Raw genomic sequence first — 19,321 nt, forward strand, 5'->3', positions numbered from 1 at the left:
TCTTTGGTTAAACGAAGCGAGCATTACCTCTATGCATACATTAAACAACAAACTCCTCATACTTATTTTGTAACAGAAATCAAGGAGACTTTTGCAGGCTTGATTGTATGATACATAAATATAATTTCACATTTAATTTAATTCATTTTTTCATCATTATTTGTGGAATTTACTAGCATTTTCGGAGGGAAAATTCTTAAAAAGTAAATCCTACAACGAGGATTTTCAAGGATACAACATTTTCAGTGTTTAATAAAATATGAATAATTTAAATAAAATAAGACTGCACATTATATAAGTCAAACTATTTATCAGTAATTCATAGCAATGAACTCAGCAGTGCTTGTTATCTGTGGTACATTATCAGAAAAGATAATGAACCATAGATGGTTGGTGGTGGCGCAGTGGATAAGACACATGCCTTTGTTGTGAGAGACCCGGGTTCGAATCCACTGTGAGACACCAATGTGTCCCTGAGCAAGACACTTAACCCCTAGTTGCTCCAGAGGCGTGCGACCTCTGACATATAAAGTCACTTTGGATAAAAGCGTCAGCTAAATGTAAAGATTAACGCTATCTGATTTTCTTATCAAGTGCCGTTTGTGGCCTGTTGGAGTTTTTTTCAGGTAGAATGAGTCTTAACTTCCTCTTTGGTGAGCCCTCGGCTGAAGACACATATTCCTGGATGACAGGTGCGGCAGAGCTCATCAGGTCTGAACTGTTGGACTGATCCACCACATCCTGTGAAGCAGCGGATTCACTCTCAGGGAGTTCAATATTTGGATTGGATACCCGCTGAGTGTCAGTGGCATCCAGAACGCCAGGGTGTGATGGAGCCGTAAGACCGCTGTGTTCATCTGGAAGAGTAAAACTGAGTGTTGATGCCGTTTGAGCATCAGATCTACTACCGAATACAGACTCTAATGGAGTTTCCCCCTCAACAGGAATACAGCTTTGTTGCTCTTGTCCTGTTTCTTTAGTGAATTCATCTGTATCCTTAGACATGGACGTCGAATCCTTGTTTCCTTTTTTAGTGCGTTTCATTTCGGAGTTGTCTTCCTTATTTCCTGATCCCCCGTTTGATTTTTTGCTAGTTCTCTGAAGGTCTTTTTTGCTTCTCAGTTTTTCCTTCTTAGCCTTTTTGGACATCTTGTCTTCATCATTTTCTTCATCAATGGACTTTGGATGAACTCTGATTTTTCGAAGGGGGTTTAAATTTAATTTAACTTTCAGTGTCCTCTTTGCTCGTCCTTTGGTTTTCTGGGTCTTCAATTGTCCTTGTGTGCTGCTCTTAGTCCTACCCAGCTTTCGGGGGCTTTTCTGTCCAGATGTTTCAGAGCTCTTCATCCTACTCTCTTTTTTGTGTCTGTCAGCCATTGTGGTGAGGACACGTTCCCCGGGCCCGGCTAGATCAAAAGTGACGCTCCTTTGAGAAGCTAACTTAAACCCCAACTCACTAGCTCGACTCTCACCACGTCTCCCATCGTTTGACTGGTCATAACCCAAGATGTCTCTGTATAGCATAGTGTCATACATTTGTGCTCCAGTGTTCTGTGAGTGATTTGTAAATGGAAAGTTCGGTTTGTTACTTCCAGCTTGTCTGTATTCATAAGTCTGGTGACAGTGCAGACAGCTGATGGTTTGGTAAATCGGCCGAGCGCCAACGCCCTCGTCCTGGTGTTTTAATAGTGAGTGATGTCCTTGAGTTACTTCATTGTGGATTTGGTCTGAGGGTCTGAATGTGCCTCTCTGGAGGGCTGAGAAGTGATTACTGAGGGCCAGCTGGCGTATTCTGACAGCTGAGATGTCGTTTGAACCCCCACGACGTTGGGAAGAAGTTGGAACTCTTGACCTGCTCTCATTGTGTGCCTGTCCACTTGTGTCTGTGAATAAAACAGAGAAATATTTTAAGATAGACATGTGAGAATGATATAAAAACGAAATAAACTAGATGCCACCACTGAATGGTTGCCAAGGTGTTGCTATGCAGTTACTTTGGGGTTGTTTAATGACCCGATTCAAAAGATCTTTGGCCGAACGGTGTCACAAACAAGGCTCAAACTTAGTCCCAGACTAAAATGCATGTTTGAGCTGCTTTAACTGCAAGCAACTTGCACTGACATATCTTAAAATAAATCAGTGCCATTGTTTTGTCTCAGGATGCACATCATGTTTTTTTCTAAGGCACATTTATTAAAGCTACTTAAAGGAGTAGTTCACTTTAAAAAAAAAAACTTTTACTGATAATTTACTCACCCCCATGTCATCCAAGATGTCCATGTCATTCTTTCTTCAGTCGAAAATAAATTAAGGTTTTTGATGAAAACATTCCAGGATTTTTCTCCATATGATAGACTTCAATGGGAACCAAACGGTTCAAGGTCCAAAAGACAGTTTCAGTGCAGACTGCAAACTATTCAAAGGGCTTTAAACAATATCAGACGATGAATAAGGGTCTTATCAAGCGAAACGATCTCTCATTTAAAATAAAAAAATAACAAAGTTTAAGTTTTATAAGCTCAAATGCTCGCCTTGCTCTGTTCTGTGATGCGCGTTCGTGACTCTCCTGTTCGAACTCGTTCATCAAAATGAACGAATCTTTTTTCGTGTCATTTGGTTCATTCAACGAACGAAATGAACGAGTTGACTCGGGAAAAGATTCATTCATTTTGATGAACGAGTTCGAACAGGAGAGTCACGAACGCGCATCACAGAACAGAGCAAGGCGACCATTTGAGCTTATAAAACTTAAAATTTGTTATTTTTTTATTTTAAATGAGCGATCGTTTCGTTTGATAAGACCATCGTCTGGAATCGTTTAAAGCCCTTTGAACAGTTTGCACTGAAACTGTCTTTTGGACCTTGAATCGTTTGGTTCCCATTGAAGTCCATTATATGGAGAAAAATCCTGGAATGTTTTCATCAAAAAACTGGCATGACAATCAATGGAAATCTTGGATGACATGCGGGTGAGTAAATTATCAGCAAAAGTTTTTTTTAATAGTGAACTACTCCTTTAAGTGCTATAATTAAACTAAGGCCTAATCCTGGCTTAATCTAAGCCCTGTCTGTGAAATTGGGCCTTGGTAGATTTATAATAATAATAATAATAATAATAATATATTTATTTTGTATAGCGCCTATAAAAGTAGCTTTCTCAAAGAGCTTTAAAGACAGACATAACAGTGGAGGAGTATAGACAAAGTAAATACAAAAATAAACACATACAATTATATACCTAAGTGGATTTATTTTTTATAATCATTTATTTAATTTAAAAGCTCTAAATTCAAAGTTAAAATAAAGCCGACATAAAATAAAATGTGATTATTAGGTGAAAAAAACTTTTGTTGAATTGTTGAAACAAAGTAAGATGAAGTTTAAGTACAAGAATGACTAAAACTGAAATTTTGAAATAAAAGTAAGATATAAAAATAACCTAAAACTGAAATAAAGACAAAAGCGGCAAAAAAAAAACCCTGACAATATAACAAAAGGACATAAAGTGACCAAACCTTAAACTAAAATAAGAAATAAAGACTAATTGAAATAAAATGGTATATAAATAATACTAACATAACACTTCTAAATACTGGAAATTATGAGGTAAATCATTCATAATTATTCTATTATTATATCCATAGTTTTGTGTTTTTTTGTGTGTGTGTTCTTTATGGTAGGTTAGAGTGTAAATGGGTCTTTTATATTTTAGGAAATATTAGCAAGGATGTGATTATATTTGTGGGTCTGCTAAGGCAGAGGTTATTAAAAACATTTTACCTTTGTAAAGCTAGTTTACCTTTGCTCCTTAGTTGCGACACAGAATGTTGATCATTCCCTCTATGTTGGCGTTGATTCGCCAGCTGTTCACCCACATGACTGGCTCCATGCAGGGCGATCTCTCTTTTGTGCTTTCCCACCGTAAGGGCTGTGGAGCTGCACTTGTGGCAGGTGAAATGATTCTCCAGAGTGTCTGATCCCAGATAAGGAGAGTCTTCTCCCTCGCAGGGCTGATGGGATTTGTAGTTGCTGTTGTAGAGCGCATGGCTCATGGATAGAGTGTCCTTGCCTTCGCAGAAATTCCACTGGGCTGTTTCCGGGCTAGACGTGTGCATTTCTTCAGCTTTACACTCATGAGCAAGTTTAAATTTCTTACTGAGTTTGTGATATGCAATGGCAATCATTCCCAAGGTGATCCCAACACCTCCTACAATTCAAAACAGAATGATTCCATGAAATAAATAAAAAGCAAAATCTTTTAAACACGTACAAAGTTATTGTACTCTTTGTATATTATTTTATGAATTTTGTTTTTGTTTGATCAATAAATTGCCATGTGGTATCAATCAACTATCAAGTAAAAAATTGCATTTTTTGAACTTGAATATGTCTGAGTAGAAACATTTTATTAATTATTATTATTATTATTTATATATACATATACATTTCTTTCAGTGAAAACTTTACAACAAGGTCTCCTTTTTTAACGTTATTTTTAAAATGAATTATTTATTTATAACAGGAAATTATAAAAGTAATGTATTAATTAATAAATAAACAAATATATAAATTAGTTTAAGGCATTCATTAACATGAATAAGGGACCATAATGGAAAAAAGTCTTTGGGCTTTATTGTGTTATCCCTGACTTTTTTTTTTTTTTTTAATGCATGTCACAGTTTCATACTGTTCATATTTTATATTTAAGTGGTCAAAATAAAATCAAAATCAATAAGCAATATATTATTGCAGCAATTCTTAACCATTTTTAAAGTTAGTTCACAGTGCATTCAGTAGGCCTAATGTTAACAGATACAACTTTTGATCTTAAAAAAAATTAGTAAATATTAAGATTTACATTAAGATTAATAAATGCTGCAGAAGTATTGTTCATTAATTAGTTTATTTAATTCACTAATGTTAACAAATTAAACCTTTTTGTAAATTATTAATTAATATTTTTTTTCTGAGCAGTTGCACCACAAGCTGAACTAAAATTATAACGTACTAAAATTATCAAATATTTAAGAGACTGTTTCACACAGTCACGAGGGTCGGCAAGTGTCCTCTCTATGATATCACTTCATGTTTCCAACATTTATAATAAATCATAATTTTAGAATGATTTCTGAAGGATCATGTGACACGGAAGACTGAAGTAGTGATGTTGAAAATTCAGCTTTGCATCACAGAAATAAAATATTTCAAAGTATATTAAAATAGAAAACTACTATTTTAAATTGTAATAATATTTCACAATATTACAACTTGATGAGCAAAAGAAACTTCTTTCAAAAACACTATAAATAATAAATTGTTATGCCAAACATTTTTCTTTTCAAAAATGTCATTGTTGGAATGTTTATTTTGAATACATTAAGAGACCTGAATCAAATTAGTAGAACAAATTAATAAAGCATCATTGACTCTATAATGAACATGTTTTGGTAAGCTTTTGCAGATACTCACCGAAAAATGAAAACACAATGGCAAAGGCAACACTTCTAATGTATTGCTGGGAAGTGTTATTACTTTTAGCCACAACCTCCACTGTGATATTCCTGTTCGGCGGGACACAGTTGGCGTCAGTCAGCTCCAGCACAGTCTGCACAGCTGGGTTATCTGTGTTCACACACACCATCCTCTGGCCATTGTACAACACTTTCTCAGGAGCCTGAATGTAGCTGTTGAGGAACGAGGCCAGCTCTCTCAACTCACACGTACAGCTCCAGCGGTTCAACTCAAGGTTCAGCACTGAGAGCCCCGACAGGTACGAGAATGCATCCGGAGCGGTGCGCAGATGATTTCGGGACAGGTCGAGGCTGTGGAGACGAGGCAGTCCTCGGAAGCTATCGCTGCCTACGTACACGATGAGGTTGTCGGACAAGTCCAACGTTTCCAGGTTCCTCAGGTCCGCGTGGGCAAAGCTAGTGGAGTTCAAGACTGTAAAGAGGTTCCCCTCTAGCTGAAGTGTTTTTAAAGCACTAGAGTTTTGAAACCAGGAGCCGTCAATGTCTTTCAGATTGTTGTTCCCAAGCTGGAGAGTCTCCAATCTGTGAAGCCAGGAGAACGTGGAGCTGTCCAGGGTTTGACTGGAGATGCGGTTGTGGTCCAGCGACAGTGTCGAAAGGAAAGTGAGGTTCTGAAACGCATTCTGCTCGATGCTGGAGATGGCATTGTTGCTGAGTGCCAGGAGACTCATGTTGGATAAATCAGAGAGAACCATGTTGTCCACAGAATCAATGAGTCCATCAGTGAGCATCAAAGCTTTAGTAGAGCCTGGTGCATCTGAACATGATGAAGAAAACAAAAACTATATTAAAAAATGTACATTATCCAAACTCCATCCTGTAGAGCCTGACATATATGCAATAGTAGTCAAAATCTTTTTTGTTAAAATGGAAAAACACATACACATACACACACACACACACACACACACACACACATATATATATATATATATATATATATATATATATATATATATGTGTGTGTGTGTGTGTTTTTCCATTATAACAAAAAAGATACGCAACATAAAAACTTTCTTTTTTTATATGTTATCCATATATATATATATATATGGATAACATATAAAAAAAGAAAGTTTTTAAAAAAAGAAAAAAGAAACATAAAAACTTTCTTTTTTTATATTTTATTTTAAAATATTTTATTTTATCCATATGGATAACATATAAAAAAAGAAAGTTTTTATGTCGCGTATCATTCTTTTATGGCTCATATTGTAAAATATAGCAGAATATGGAGCTCATAAAACATCAAGGCCCAAACCGAGTAAAAATATGCAATTTCTGGACGGAAGTATGATGAAATTATAAAAGCTTAATGTAAATAAATTAGATCTTTAGAAGACTACTTAGGTATAAAATGCAAATAAATATCAATTGTCACTTGGATTATATCAGATTAATATGTCATATTATTGATTTTTTTTCTCATTGATTTTTTCCAAAAAGCCATGTATGGATAATCAAGTAAACCTAAGTTGCTTCAGTCTACTGAGTGTTTATATCTGAAATATTACTAACAATATAAAATGCATTCTTACATTTCTTCCTTTATAAAAGTCAGTAAAGATTTCACAGCAAAAAGACCACAACCTGAAGGTTTTTATAATCATACTAAAAGGCCATTTACTTTCTACAAAATTGAACAATGTCAATCAGATGACAGAAGGGATTGTGTGCAACAGTTTAGAGCCCATATTTTGCGTATCAAATATCATACAGTAGGCTTTAGGGTTAAAAATGTATTTCTATCGTCTCCGGTGTACTTAAATGGATAATATACCCAACTGTTTTTCTCCATACAATGGGGTCAAAAAACACTAATTGGTCCCCATTGACTTACACTGTATGGACAAAAATATACTGGGACATTCTTTTAGGACATACCCTCTTTTATGTTACACCGAAGAAAGACAGACAGGTTTGGAATGACGAGGAAGTAAATTATGAAAGAAAATATTTATATTTGGGTGAACTATCCCTTTAAGCTGTGTGCTCAAGTTCTTCAGCCGCATAATACTTAACTTACCAATGATTCTTGAGAGTTTATGACAGATGATGACATCTTCAGTACACACCAAACAGGAAGCGGGGCAGAGTGACGACAGCTGAACTTGAGTGACTGTCAGCATCAGTAGAAGGCAGAGACCTGAGAGGAACGACGTAGAGTTCACCTCATGTTAGTCAGACAAATTTTTCCTGACCTTATTTTAATGGAGAATACATGAAGAATCAGCTCTCTGAAACTACTTGGAAAAACTATGCACATACTTCTCATGATTTGCCATTGAAGTCAGATTGAAGCCAGTATTGGACTTCCAAAATGGGTTATGTGGTCCATGACCTTCGATCAGATTGGTTCAGGCCACGTTTATCCTCAAAAAGCAATAGCCTGTCAACAAAAGCACAACAGAATCAGTCAATATCTACATTCAATCAACCTTCCCAACTCGTAATAGTCCTCCTCATTGACAACTAGTTCTCCTGTTTTGGATGCTGTGCTCCTCTGACCTCTGTTGCCTAGAGACGCTGACTGTCAGACAGATGAGGAGGGTGGTGTAGTTATAAAACATGCATGATCTTCCACCTGTTTGCTTCTGTGTAGGTGATTCTGCTCTATATATAGTGTGTGAGAACACTAGAAACACCTGCCACAATAAAATGTCTCCTCATCCTCAAGGAAATAAGGATATTTCACAAAATAAAGCCCTACAGAACTGTTGTTCAGTGGCAAAACTGAGTAACATTTTTTTTAAATTCATTTATAAAATCAAAAAGCATTGAAAAGATTTTTGTTTGTTTTTAAGAAGTCTCTTTTGCTCAACAAGACTGGATTTATTTGATCAAAAAGACAAGAATAATTAATATTTCAAAATAGTATTACAATAACCATTTTCTATTGTAATATTATGGTAAAATGTCATTTATTTATGTGATGGCAAAGATTTTTTTTTATTGTCAGTGTCATTATTCCAGTCTTCATTCTAATATGATATTTGATGCTGATAATAATTTCTTTATTTTTAATGTTCAAATTTGTGCTGCTTAATTTTTTTTTTTTTTGTGTGGAAACCGTAATTATATTTTTTTTAAAGATTCTTTGATGAATAGAAAGCTGGATAACAGAATATTTTTAAAATAATTTTTTTGTACCATTGTAAATGTCTTCTTACTGACCCCAAAAGTTAAAAAAAAGGTAGTGTACATACAGTACCAGTTCATAAATCATATTCTGTAGTTCAAAAAATTGACACAAATATTGCTATCAGACATATCTACACAAATCTGTCAAAATACTAACCTGTGTTACATTAAGGCACATTCAAGCCAAGTTCTAAAACATTTATTGATCAATTTACTATATGCTCAGTATATACAAACACTAGCTTGAGAAGGCAAAATGTCATACACTCATATCCATATCCTGAGTCCAAACAAGTTAAATTGCAAACCTCTCTTCAGTATTAGTTCACCAGTGGTTCCACTGTCCCAGCGCCGCTGTGTCTCAGAGATCTGCAGTGGGGTTGTCTATGGTTACGTGTAAACGGAGCATGCGTTGAACCAGCGTGTCACCTGATCTCAGAAATGTGGTACAGTGTCCAACACTGATGCCAGATAGCCAAGAACACACACGAGTTCACCTTACAGATTCATCTGTCAATAACCGAGGCAGACTTACAGCCAATCAGCACTCAAATAGTTACCGTGTTGGTTTTTATCTACTAATCAGTGTAAGAAATTGTAGTCCCAGATTCCACTCCAAAATATATTTTAGAATGAGCTCATCCCCAAAATGGCCTAATTATCATAGAGATGAAGGAAGTCAAGTTATATTTACTGTAACGAACTTCATTTTTGAGATCTTTGACGTCAACGTCATTTTTTCTTACATTCATTAAAATCAGTAATGTGCACAATTTTAGGCCTTGTGAAATATACCATTCATGTATAATTAATTATTATCAATTTGTTCAATATAATTTCTACAAAACATTTGCTGAACTAATGTTTTCACTTGTGATGGTCTCTATAATTAGTTTCATACATGAAAATGTCATATATCTGAGTGCAACAATGAAGTGCAAATGTGGCATGCAAAGACAGTTCAGGGTTTCCACTTCCTGACTGATTTCACATGTTCAAAATCATCTTTCCACTGGCTCCAGAACTGCCGATGATGTCTTCGTGAGCCTGGGCCACTTTATCAAGTGAATATTGAGGACCAATGACAGGTTTCAACCAGCCTGCCTCCATTCCTGCAAAAAGAGCCGCAGCACACTCTGACGTTTCCCTCTGTGAAAAACACAGATAAAGACAACAGTCTGTATAAAAGATGTGGCGAAGGTAAGGAGTAAAATTATAATAAGTTCAAACACCAGAAAGCAAGAAACTGCACAGGAAGCCCAGTGTACCTTAGTTGCGTTGTACAAAGCCACGCCGATGATGCTGGTCTCTTTCATCATGGTGTCTCTGGGGTTGATCTCAATAGGGCCTCTAGAGCCAACAATCTAAAAGAACGAACAATATAATAATTGGACAGTATGCACAAAAACACTCGGGAAACAAACACAAGGTACTTACCATAACCCTGCCACCTAAGCCAAGCAACTGAAGATCATTACTGAGGTTGACGTTGGACAACATCTCAATGATCACGTTCACGCCCTGTCCATTGGTAGCATCCTGAACACAGGAGACCAGCTATTATAAAAACTTGCCACTTTCGTTTTTATGTTCTTTTTATATGCTTAATATATACTTTATTAAGACTTCATTAAAGAGGTACTCCACTTTTTATGGAAATAGGCTCATTTTACAACTCCCTCAGAGTTAAACTGTTGAGTTTTTTTCCATTTTCCAATCAATTCAGCCGATTTTCTGATATTTAGAAGAATATCAGTAACCAGACAGTTTCTGGTCCAATTGACTTCCATAGTATGGTTACTGATATTCTTCTAAATGTCAGAAAATCGGCTGAATGGATAAGAAAACGGTAAAACCCAACTGTTTAACTCTGGGGGAGTGGTAAAATGAGCCTATTTCCAAAAAAAGTGGAGTATATTTCAAAAGTTCACTTTAGACATTCTACTTTGCAACTGCATGTCAACTAGCTCGCAATAGAGTATTACCTGACTGTCTGCTTAATATCTGCTAACTCTTTAGTTTGATGCTTCCAAGAGACATTCTACTGGATGTAAGTAACTTTGCAACTACTTGTCAACTTATTCTACTAACCCGAACAGTTTACTAACACTCTAATGAGAGTTAGATGACATGTAGTTGACAAGTTACGTATAGTCAGTAGAATGTCTAAATTGAACCATTGAAATAAAGTGTAACCTAGATAAATACTAAGAAATTGATCAAAAACGACAGTAAAGACGTTTATTATTAACTTTAATAACGATTTCTATTTCACATAAATGCTGTTCTTTTGCACTTCTATTCATCAAAGAATCCTGAAAAATGTATCACTGTTTCCACAAGTTAAGCAACACAACTGTTTTCATCAAGATTGATAATATTAGGAAATGTTTCTTGAGCAGCAAATCATCATATTGGAATGATTTCTGAAGGACCATGCGACACTGAAGACTGGCAGAAGTAATTCAGCTTTACATTACAGGAATGAATGGCATTTAACAAGATATTCACATAGAAAACAGTCATTAATAATATTTCACAATATTACTGTTTTTACTGTATATTTTTTGATCAAACAATTGCAGGCTTGGTCAGCAGAGGAGATTTTTTTTATATATATATATATATATATATTTTTTTTTACCAACCCCAAACAGTATTCTGTATGTATAGTGTAAAACTTAAATAAGAGAGAACTAAACCTTAATTTTCTCCAGATAGTCTTTTACTCTGTGGTTGAATGCTAGATGAGCTCCATTGCTGAGCACCAGCTTCATCCCCTCGGATGTCCCAGCTGTTCCCAGAACTGTAAGGCCAAATGCTCGTGCCATCTGACACGCTGCAATGCCTACCTACAAATACAAGCTCAATTCATTCAAGACATCAAGAGAATACTGTACTTTACAAGTCTAATTCATTCAAATCATTTTTGAAATGTTAAAGGGATAGAAATTAATTTTTGGTACGTTTTAGCTTATCTCAAGGGCATCCAAGATGTATGTGTCTTTGTTTCCACAGTAGTTTCAATTTTGATATTTTTAGGTCAAACCGTTCTTGTCTATCAGTCATATAATGGAGGTCTATGGTCACCACCTCAAAGAGCATGCACAGAGAAGTCCAAATTAAACATGATTTAATGACTCGTAAATGTAAGTACACATTGATGGCCTAAGACACGAAACGAGCGGTTTGTGTGAGAAAACGAACAGCATTTATATCGTTTTTACCTCTTGTTACCACAGCCACAAAGCGCCCTCAGATCACTTGGACGTGGCTGTGGTTACTAGAGGTAAAAACAATATAAATACTGTTCGTTTTCTCACACAAACCGCTCGTTTCGTGTCTTATGCCATCAATGTGTACTTACATTTACGAGTCATTAAATCATGTTTAATTTGGACTTCTCTGTGCATGCTCTTTGAGGTGGTGACCATAGACCTCCATTATATGACTGACAGACAAGAACGGTTTGACCTAAAAATATCAAAATTGAAACGACTGCGGAAACAAATACACCTACATCTTGGATGCACTTGAGGTAAGCTAAAACATACCAAAAAATTATTTCAAAGTGAACTATCCCTTTAAGGGAAATTTTGAATGTCATACTCCACCACTTGCTCCATGAATAAGAACCGTCTCTCCTGCTTTGGCATGAGCCCTGTTTAGAGCAAAAGAACATTTGTATCCCTTTTATGTTTACATAGCTCCAGAAAACAACTCCCAATGCAGTCTTTTACAGTCATTGAAAACAACATCTTACTTGTGAACTAGCGCCCGGTACGCAGTGAAATATGGGACTCCGAGAGCTGCACCCTGTTTGTAGTCTAGGGAATCAGGCAGCTTGTGGACAGTGTCCTCTGAGGCCACAGTATATTCAGCGTATCCGCCCGTCACAGTTCCTGTGGTGAAGACTCTGTCACCTGTCTGTGAAAACAGAAAAGATTGCTATCCATCCAAAGCAAACGAGTAAACATGTGGTGAGTGTGCAAGATGGGTAAAAAGATGACCCGTAGGAGATGAACATCCTCCCCGACAGCTTCCACCACACCAGAGACATCTGATCCTGGAATATAGGGTAAACTGGGTTTCCGAGCATAGGATCCAGAGCGGATGTACGTGTCCACTGGGTTTACGCCACACGCATGAACTCGAATCAGAACCTATAATTGCAGAAAGTGTTTACACAGCTCATTGGAAAAGACATCAATAATAGCTACTGATTAATTAAGTAAATGTATATAAATATTCACTATGGGAAAAAAAAGTGAAACTGGGTTTTCTAGATAATTCTCTAAACATGATGACCAACATGTCCTTTGACTTTTCAGTCATGAAACACACTTCAGATATTCAAGCAAGGTCATATACAGTAAAATACATTATTCAATAGCCTTACAATGCCAAATTTGCCACTTTTAAAGTTGAAATGAGTCAACACATGTTGCCATTGCCATTTTTGCCAACACTTTTTATTTACACTTTTGTAATCAATATTAATCAAGGAGTTTAATCTAAGTATTTCGGAGACACACAATCGACTAATTTGATGAATAGATTTAATCTAGGCTTTTATTCACAACATATAAACTTTGACCAGTGTACATTGTCTAATGGGTTTGGATACTTTAATGCTACAGCTGATTCTTTTTTTTCATCGGTTAAGCATTAGTGCAAGGTCTAAAAAGTGTGCAACAAGCAAAATAAGTAGTTTATAACATAAATCAATTCAAAATTAATGTTTGTCCCATTATTATGGCATGTAATATGTGTTCTTAATATTGAAAGCTATTTAGAGCATGCAAAATGTTGTGGAAAAAAGTCAAAGTTCAGAGGAAGAAACTGAACTGATCTTCCCAAACCGAAACAGTTAATAATTTACAATTTAACTTTTTTTCACGAGGTTGTTTTACATGGCTACTACACAATGCTTGTGCGAAAGAATTTAAATAAAATTGATTAAATAACATAGGCCTAAGCTAATGGTTTTAGCCAGACGAGGTGTGTGTTTTGAAAAGTGGTTGACATAATAATTCATACAATAGAATAATACATGATTAAACAACAAGTCAAGTTGTCCATTGAGATCAGCAGTAGTAATGTCAGGATGTTAATGAATAATTACCATCAGCTTTCGAGGGAGAAAATTGAACTGAATTCAAAACATTCAGAAAAAAAAGTCAAGATTGTTTTGAAATTTGAGATGACCCACCTGTTTCTGTCGAGGACTTGGCACAGGTAGGTCTGTGCAGAGTTTTAAAACCGAAGGGGCTCCAAACTCTGACACCCTGATAGCCCTCATTAATTTAGATGTGGTCATAGTGGCCTCTGCAAAACAAATGGATTGGCAAAGCAGATTGAACTTTGGCTGGATATTGCACAGTTGAAAAAGAGCAAACACTGAATTAGTACATCCCAATGGAAATTATCATATATTCCATGTAGCACATATAACTTTGCACAGCGTCATGAAAGAAAACGGCACGCCATAAATTTGTTCACCTTCCAGACGGTAAAAGACGGAGGTTGCAGCAGCTTACCACTCGGCTTCCGTATGAAATGAGTTTGGGCACATCCCGGCCACCGTACCCGACGTGCACTCAAAACACAAACATGACACATGCGGATCTACAACAAAACTAGATTAATAATTTAAAATCTGATTGCATTGCTTTATTATATTATTCCAAAGGTCGGTAGAAGATACAACAAAAACGTCAATAGTCTTGAAACATGGAGGGCGAAACATTTCAGCAATGGAAGAATCAGTGTCTTAATAAGTGTGATTTCAGTAAGAAGGGCAGTGTGGATGAGGACATTTCTCATATCGTCTCCTTTATTAACAGTCATGATCGGTACTTCACGACAAGCTCTTGCTCCGGAAGAATCATACTTTTTGACGGGGTGAGCCTGGGAAACGTTTATTGACTGTTGTCTACTCGGCAAACCAATGATTTTCTTACTTTTTTACTTGCTTTCCAGTACAAATATACAAGCATATTAAACCAAAGTACATTTACTTGCTTGAGAAGCAAATGACTTAAAGGGATAGTTAAAAAAAAAAAAAAAAAAAGAATCTGTTATTTACTCACCCTCAAGTTGCTCCAAACCTGAATTAATTTATTATTAAACCAAGGTACATTTACTTGCTTGAGAAGCAAAACAACTTAAAGGGATAGTTCCAAAAAATAAAATTCTGTTATCATTTACTCACCCTCAAGTTGCTCCAAACCTGAATTAATTTATTTCTTCTGCTGAACAGAATAATAAGCAACCGAACAGTTGATGGACTCCATTGACATACATAGTATAATGTTTTTTCAATGGTGCCCCACAAATGTTTGGTTACCCATATTCTTCAGAATATCTTCTTCCTTTGTGTTCAGCAGAAGAAATAAATTCATACAGGTTTGGAACAAATTGAGGGTGCGTAAATGATGACAGAATTTTAATTTTGGGGTAAACTATCCCTTTAAAATATTTAGTGAGAGATTAAAAAGGGTTAAAAATGGAAACTTAATTAAAGGGAAAATAAGAAATAATTTTTCCTACCTTTTTCGGCAGATCTTTTTTTTTTCTTGTTTTAAGCAAAAGCACACTCATTTTTCTGGTGTATTATTTGTCAACCATATGGCTTTTCATCTAAGGTGTCAGATTGCCCTGATGTGCAAAAGCGAAACTGTTCCTGGTTATTTGTCACTCATCAAAAGTGCCAAATAGAAGACGTGGTGAGAAATACAGCATTAAAGACATTTGACAAATGTACAGTAATAAATTACCCCAATATTAAAGCTTTGCGTGTTTCTGAAACAGGTCACAGGTCTGGAGAAGTCTGTTGGAGATGCCACTTTCAAGTTTGAGCCTTTTGTCCTTCACGTTCAGTGTAAACAGCTTGGCGATGCACAACTACTGGTGAATGTCACACTGAATTAGAATGAGACATCAAGATGTTTTGAGGAGAACAAAATAATAACTTGCTTTTCATGGTTTGTTCCTTCCTCAGCACACTGTTGCAATAAACTCTGGCCTGAGGAATTCTGGTATAACTGTGGGAAAGAAAGGCAAGATCATCATGGTAAGATGCAAATTGTGCTTTGTGTTCAGCATTAAAGATACTTCTGAAAGGTCCTTGAAATGTGTTTGTTGTATAGGCGGTACGCAGCACACATTGTCTTGAGGTTCCTCTCAGCCACAAGGGGAAGGTTCTCACCACTGACCAGTACCTTGATTTCCTCGTCGGAGTTGCGAACCAGAAGATGGAAGAAAATCTTAAAAGAATAGAGAGGTATATTGTATTGTATTGTTTTCTTATTTAAATTGATACTATTTAATGCAATTTAGGTGTTTGAAATAGTTGAATTATTAAATTATTGTCTTAAAGGGCACCTTGGTCTGTACCAGTGTTAATTTAGTATGGAGATGCTATTATATTTTTATTCATATTTTGAATTAGTGACCAGGAAATTATTATTTTAAGTTAAATATTAGTTTAAATTTGTTAATGTTTTTTTTTTTTTCCATTTATTTCCACATTTAAATGAAACAACTTGTGACTGAATTTTATCCTTCCCACGTGTTTTGTAACAAATCCTTCCCTCGTGGGTCAAAAATGACCCGAAGTCCTAAAATTATATACATTTTTTTTGTTGTTGTCCAGAACACTTTTTTTTCCTCTATTTTTTTATGCAATTTTCTTTTGGAGATTTTTTTCTATTTTATTTACTTTTTTTAAATTACTAGATTTAATCAATAAAGTCATTTAAGCACATTATTCAAATTCTATCAACTTAAATTCAAAATTACTCACAATTTAATGCCTAAACCTACAGAAACCCTGAACCACAACCTAAAAAAAAAGTATATGTAAAAAAAAAAAAAAAAAAAAAATCTAGCATTTCGAGATTAAAGTCGAAACAACATTTAAAAAACTTGATTTTCACCACAGGGGGACTTCTATTTATTTGAATATGATAGTAATGCTATATTTCTATTTATTTGAAATAGATTCTACGAGTGCTTACAAGGTGCCCTACAACCTCAAGAACAGAGATGTAGTTTAAAGGAGGAGGCAGACAAGAAACCCATCTATAGACGGAGGAGGAAAAGGACGCAGGACGATTCTGTGACGGACTGTTGCCAAAGCGTCAAAAAACATGATGAAATCAGCGAAGAGGAAATGGACTGTGATCTACTGTTTTCATCATCTTGAACAGTGCACATTTATTCCATAAACACCTCTTTAGTTTGAAGTACCAGCTCATTAGACATACCTCACATTAATGTTTTATGTGAACATTACACGTAAACAATTGTTCTTTTTAATGACAAATATAAATGAAACAGTCTCATAGGCTACCCACTTCATTTAGGAACCTTTTTGATAAGGGGCGTCTGCTTCCTGATTAACATTTGCCTCATTATTTTGCAGGAGCTTAGCGAATCTGTTTTAGTTTAACATGGCGTTACTTCAAAGCTTTTGTGCGCGTAAACCTTAACTCTTTTGCTCGTGCAGAAGGAAGATGTTGTCGCTTACAGCAATGTATAAATCGAGCGTGTTATTCATCTCCAACGAGCAATCTGTCAGACGTCGTGGTGAAAACGGCGTGTGGTTTGGAGCACATTTCCTCTGGATTAGAAGGCATTACTGACGGGGTCAGGTTCTGCAACGCCTCATTTGGGAGACTTGGCTCATTAACAGTCCGCCATGTGCAACTACTTCATTCTGCTTTTGATTTTTCATTGTCATTAAAGACTTTCATGGTTTTAATGAAGACAAGAATGTTGAAATAATTCACTTGTATTTATCAATAAAGCATTTTCTAGATACAATACAAATATAAACATTACTTTTCATACATAAATAACCAAATAAAGGTTATTTAGCTGCATTTACACATGTAAACATCATCTCATGACCCATACCTGTATGTATCAGTCAGTTTAAATAGATTGTAAAGATGATTTTCTAAAGAAACTAATAATGAATGGGTCTGGATCTGGAAAGGGGTTCTGTGGTAATAAATAAATAGTACTTTCAAGTTATTTCATTCATTTAAAGATGTCTATCAATGTAAGCATCATTTGAGAATTACCCATCTTTTGAATATCTGGGTATTATGTTAAAGGGATAGTTCACTTTGAAATTAATTTTTGATATGTTTTAGCTTACAAGATGTAGGTGTCTTTGTTTCCACAGTATTTTCAATTTTGATATTTTTAGGTCAAACCGTTCTTGTCTGTCAGTCATATAATGGAGGTCTATGGTCACCACCTCAAAGAGCATGCACAGAAAAGTCCAAATTAAACATGATTTAATGACTCGTAAATTTAAGTACACTGTTGGGTCAGTGAACCCAAGGAGTCAGTCCTAGAGCTCCTCCTGTCCGATTTTAAGGAAGAATCAGGACCCTCGGAGACGTCTAATGGACTTAAGCAAAATAAAATACACCGCTGTTTTGCCATTTGTGAAGTTTATTCTATGTAATTCATTTTACTCAAATTAATTTTAAAGCACTTTAAATTGCCATAGTGTATGAAATGTGCTATATGAATAAACTTGCCTTGCCTAGTGCTGTCAGACAGACGGGGATCAGTATGAATGTGTACAGCAGTACACCAGTAGATGGGGTAAATGCACTTTTAAAGACATCAGTAACAGCTGTTCTTCAGTGGTTCAGCTATGCACTAAATATAATGACCCTAAAGAGAATAATCGACTTGCTTTAAAATAACCGTTGGAATTCAGATATTAGTTTCAGATGTTAAATGAATATTTTTGTTCCTTTGAAGTCTATTTATAAATATTACTTATTTTGGGTCAGAATTTATTACATCAAAACCTTCATGGTGCTTCAAAAACCTTCAAAGATGATTTTTTCGGTTGATCACAAAAACTATATTGTTTAGTATAGGCCTACACTCCCATTCAAAATATTTTTTTGTTGCTTTTATTCGGCAACTATTCATCAAAGAATCCACAAAAATATAAAGCAGCACAGCTGTTGTCAACATTGATGAATGTTTCTTGATAATCAAATCATATTAGAATGATTTCTGAAGGATCATGTGACGCCAAAAACTGGAGTAATAATCCTGAAAATTCAGCATTGCATCACAGGAATAAATTATATTTTAAAAAATATTCAAATAGAAAACAGTTATTATAAATTGTTATATTATTTCATAATATGTCTGTATTTTTGTCAGCTTTCATAAGAGACTCAAAAATATATTAAAAAAAATTACTGACCCTAAACTTTTGAACGGTAATTTTAATGCAATAATACATTATGAAATTATTGAATTGTGAGTCACTAAATCGAAACAATATTCATTGATTTTCAGTCTGAAGCCACTAAGGATCCAGTGTACCTGTGGTCAGTTTCAGACACATGTCTACTCATTGTTATACACTCCCATTGTTTCCTGCAAAAAAAAAAAGAGTGACATTGAGATCCAGGTTAACCACAAATGCACCTTTCACCAACCAAAAGGACTTCTAATGATAATCTTAAAATAACATCAATTAGCCAGCTGAAAGACTAGGGGATGATTAGAAATCTCTCATAATTATTCCTAGACATTAAGAGATAGGAGGGAGGAGGGGCGCTTGATTGGCAGGTTGAGCTGAAGGGGCATTAGAGTGAGTG

General features: G+C 35.5%; 3 protein-coding genes across 4 annotated transcripts; 1 reads left to right on the forward strand and 2 right to left on the reverse strand.

The window, feature by feature from the left end:
- Positions 1-99: 99 nt before the first annotated feature.
- lrrc53 (leucine rich repeat containing 53) lies at positions 100-8,541 on the reverse strand. The gene is made up of 5 exons (XM_039677275.2): positions 7,800-8,541; positions 7,558-7,677; positions 5,470-6,288; positions 3,800-4,207; positions 100-1,883 (listed from the first exon to the last, which is right to left on the reverse strand). The coding sequence occupies exons 1-5, from the start codon at positions 7,804-7,806 to the stop codon at positions 574-576; spliced, it is 2,664 nt and encodes an 887-aa protein (XP_039533209.2). The 5' UTR covers positions 7,807-8,541; the 3' UTR covers positions 100-573.
- Positions 8,542-8,856: 315 nt separating this feature from the next.
- On the reverse strand, positions 8,857-14,272 carry cryz (crystallin, zeta (quinone reductase)). 2 transcript variants are annotated; one of them, XM_089131409.1, is made up of 9 exons: positions 14,175-14,272; positions 13,885-14,000; positions 12,683-12,835; positions 12,436-12,599; positions 12,282-12,333; positions 11,375-11,524; positions 10,110-10,211; positions 9,941-10,036; positions 8,857-9,821 (listed from the first exon to the last, which is right to left on the reverse strand). In XM_089131409.1, exons 2-9 carry the CDS (start codon positions 13,990-13,992, stop codon positions 9,660-9,662), a joined length of 987 nt encoding a protein of 328 aa, XP_088987535.1. In that variant the 5' UTR covers positions 13,993-14,000; positions 14,175-14,272; the 3' UTR covers positions 8,857-9,659. The 2 variants fall into 2 exon arrangements, with proteins under 2 accessions (XP_088987535.1, XP_039533266.2); XM_039677332.2 differs by lacking the exon at positions 14,175-14,272 and having other exon boundaries at positions 13,885-14,156.
- Positions 14,240-17,659, forward strand: tyw3 (tRNA-yW synthesizing protein 3 homolog (S. cerevisiae)). Its single transcript, XM_039677333.2, has 6 exons — positions 14,240-14,576; positions 15,320-15,400; positions 15,486-15,584; positions 15,676-15,747; positions 15,824-15,957; positions 16,677-17,659. The coding sequence occupies exons 1-6, from the start codon at positions 14,406-14,408 to the stop codon at positions 16,879-16,881; spliced, it is 762 nt and encodes a 253-aa protein (XP_039533267.2). The 5' UTR covers positions 14,240-14,405; the 3' UTR covers positions 16,882-17,659.
- The last annotated feature ends 1,662 nt before the right edge of the window (positions 17,660-19,321 follow it).

Source organism: Pimephales promelas, chromosome 5 (assembly GCF_988280905.1).
Source record: "Pimephales promelas chromosome 5, fPimPro1.hap1.1, whole genome shotgun sequence".
Classification (NCBI taxonomy): Eukaryota; Metazoa; Chordata; class Actinopteri; order Cypriniformes; family Leuciscidae; genus Pimephales; species Pimephales promelas.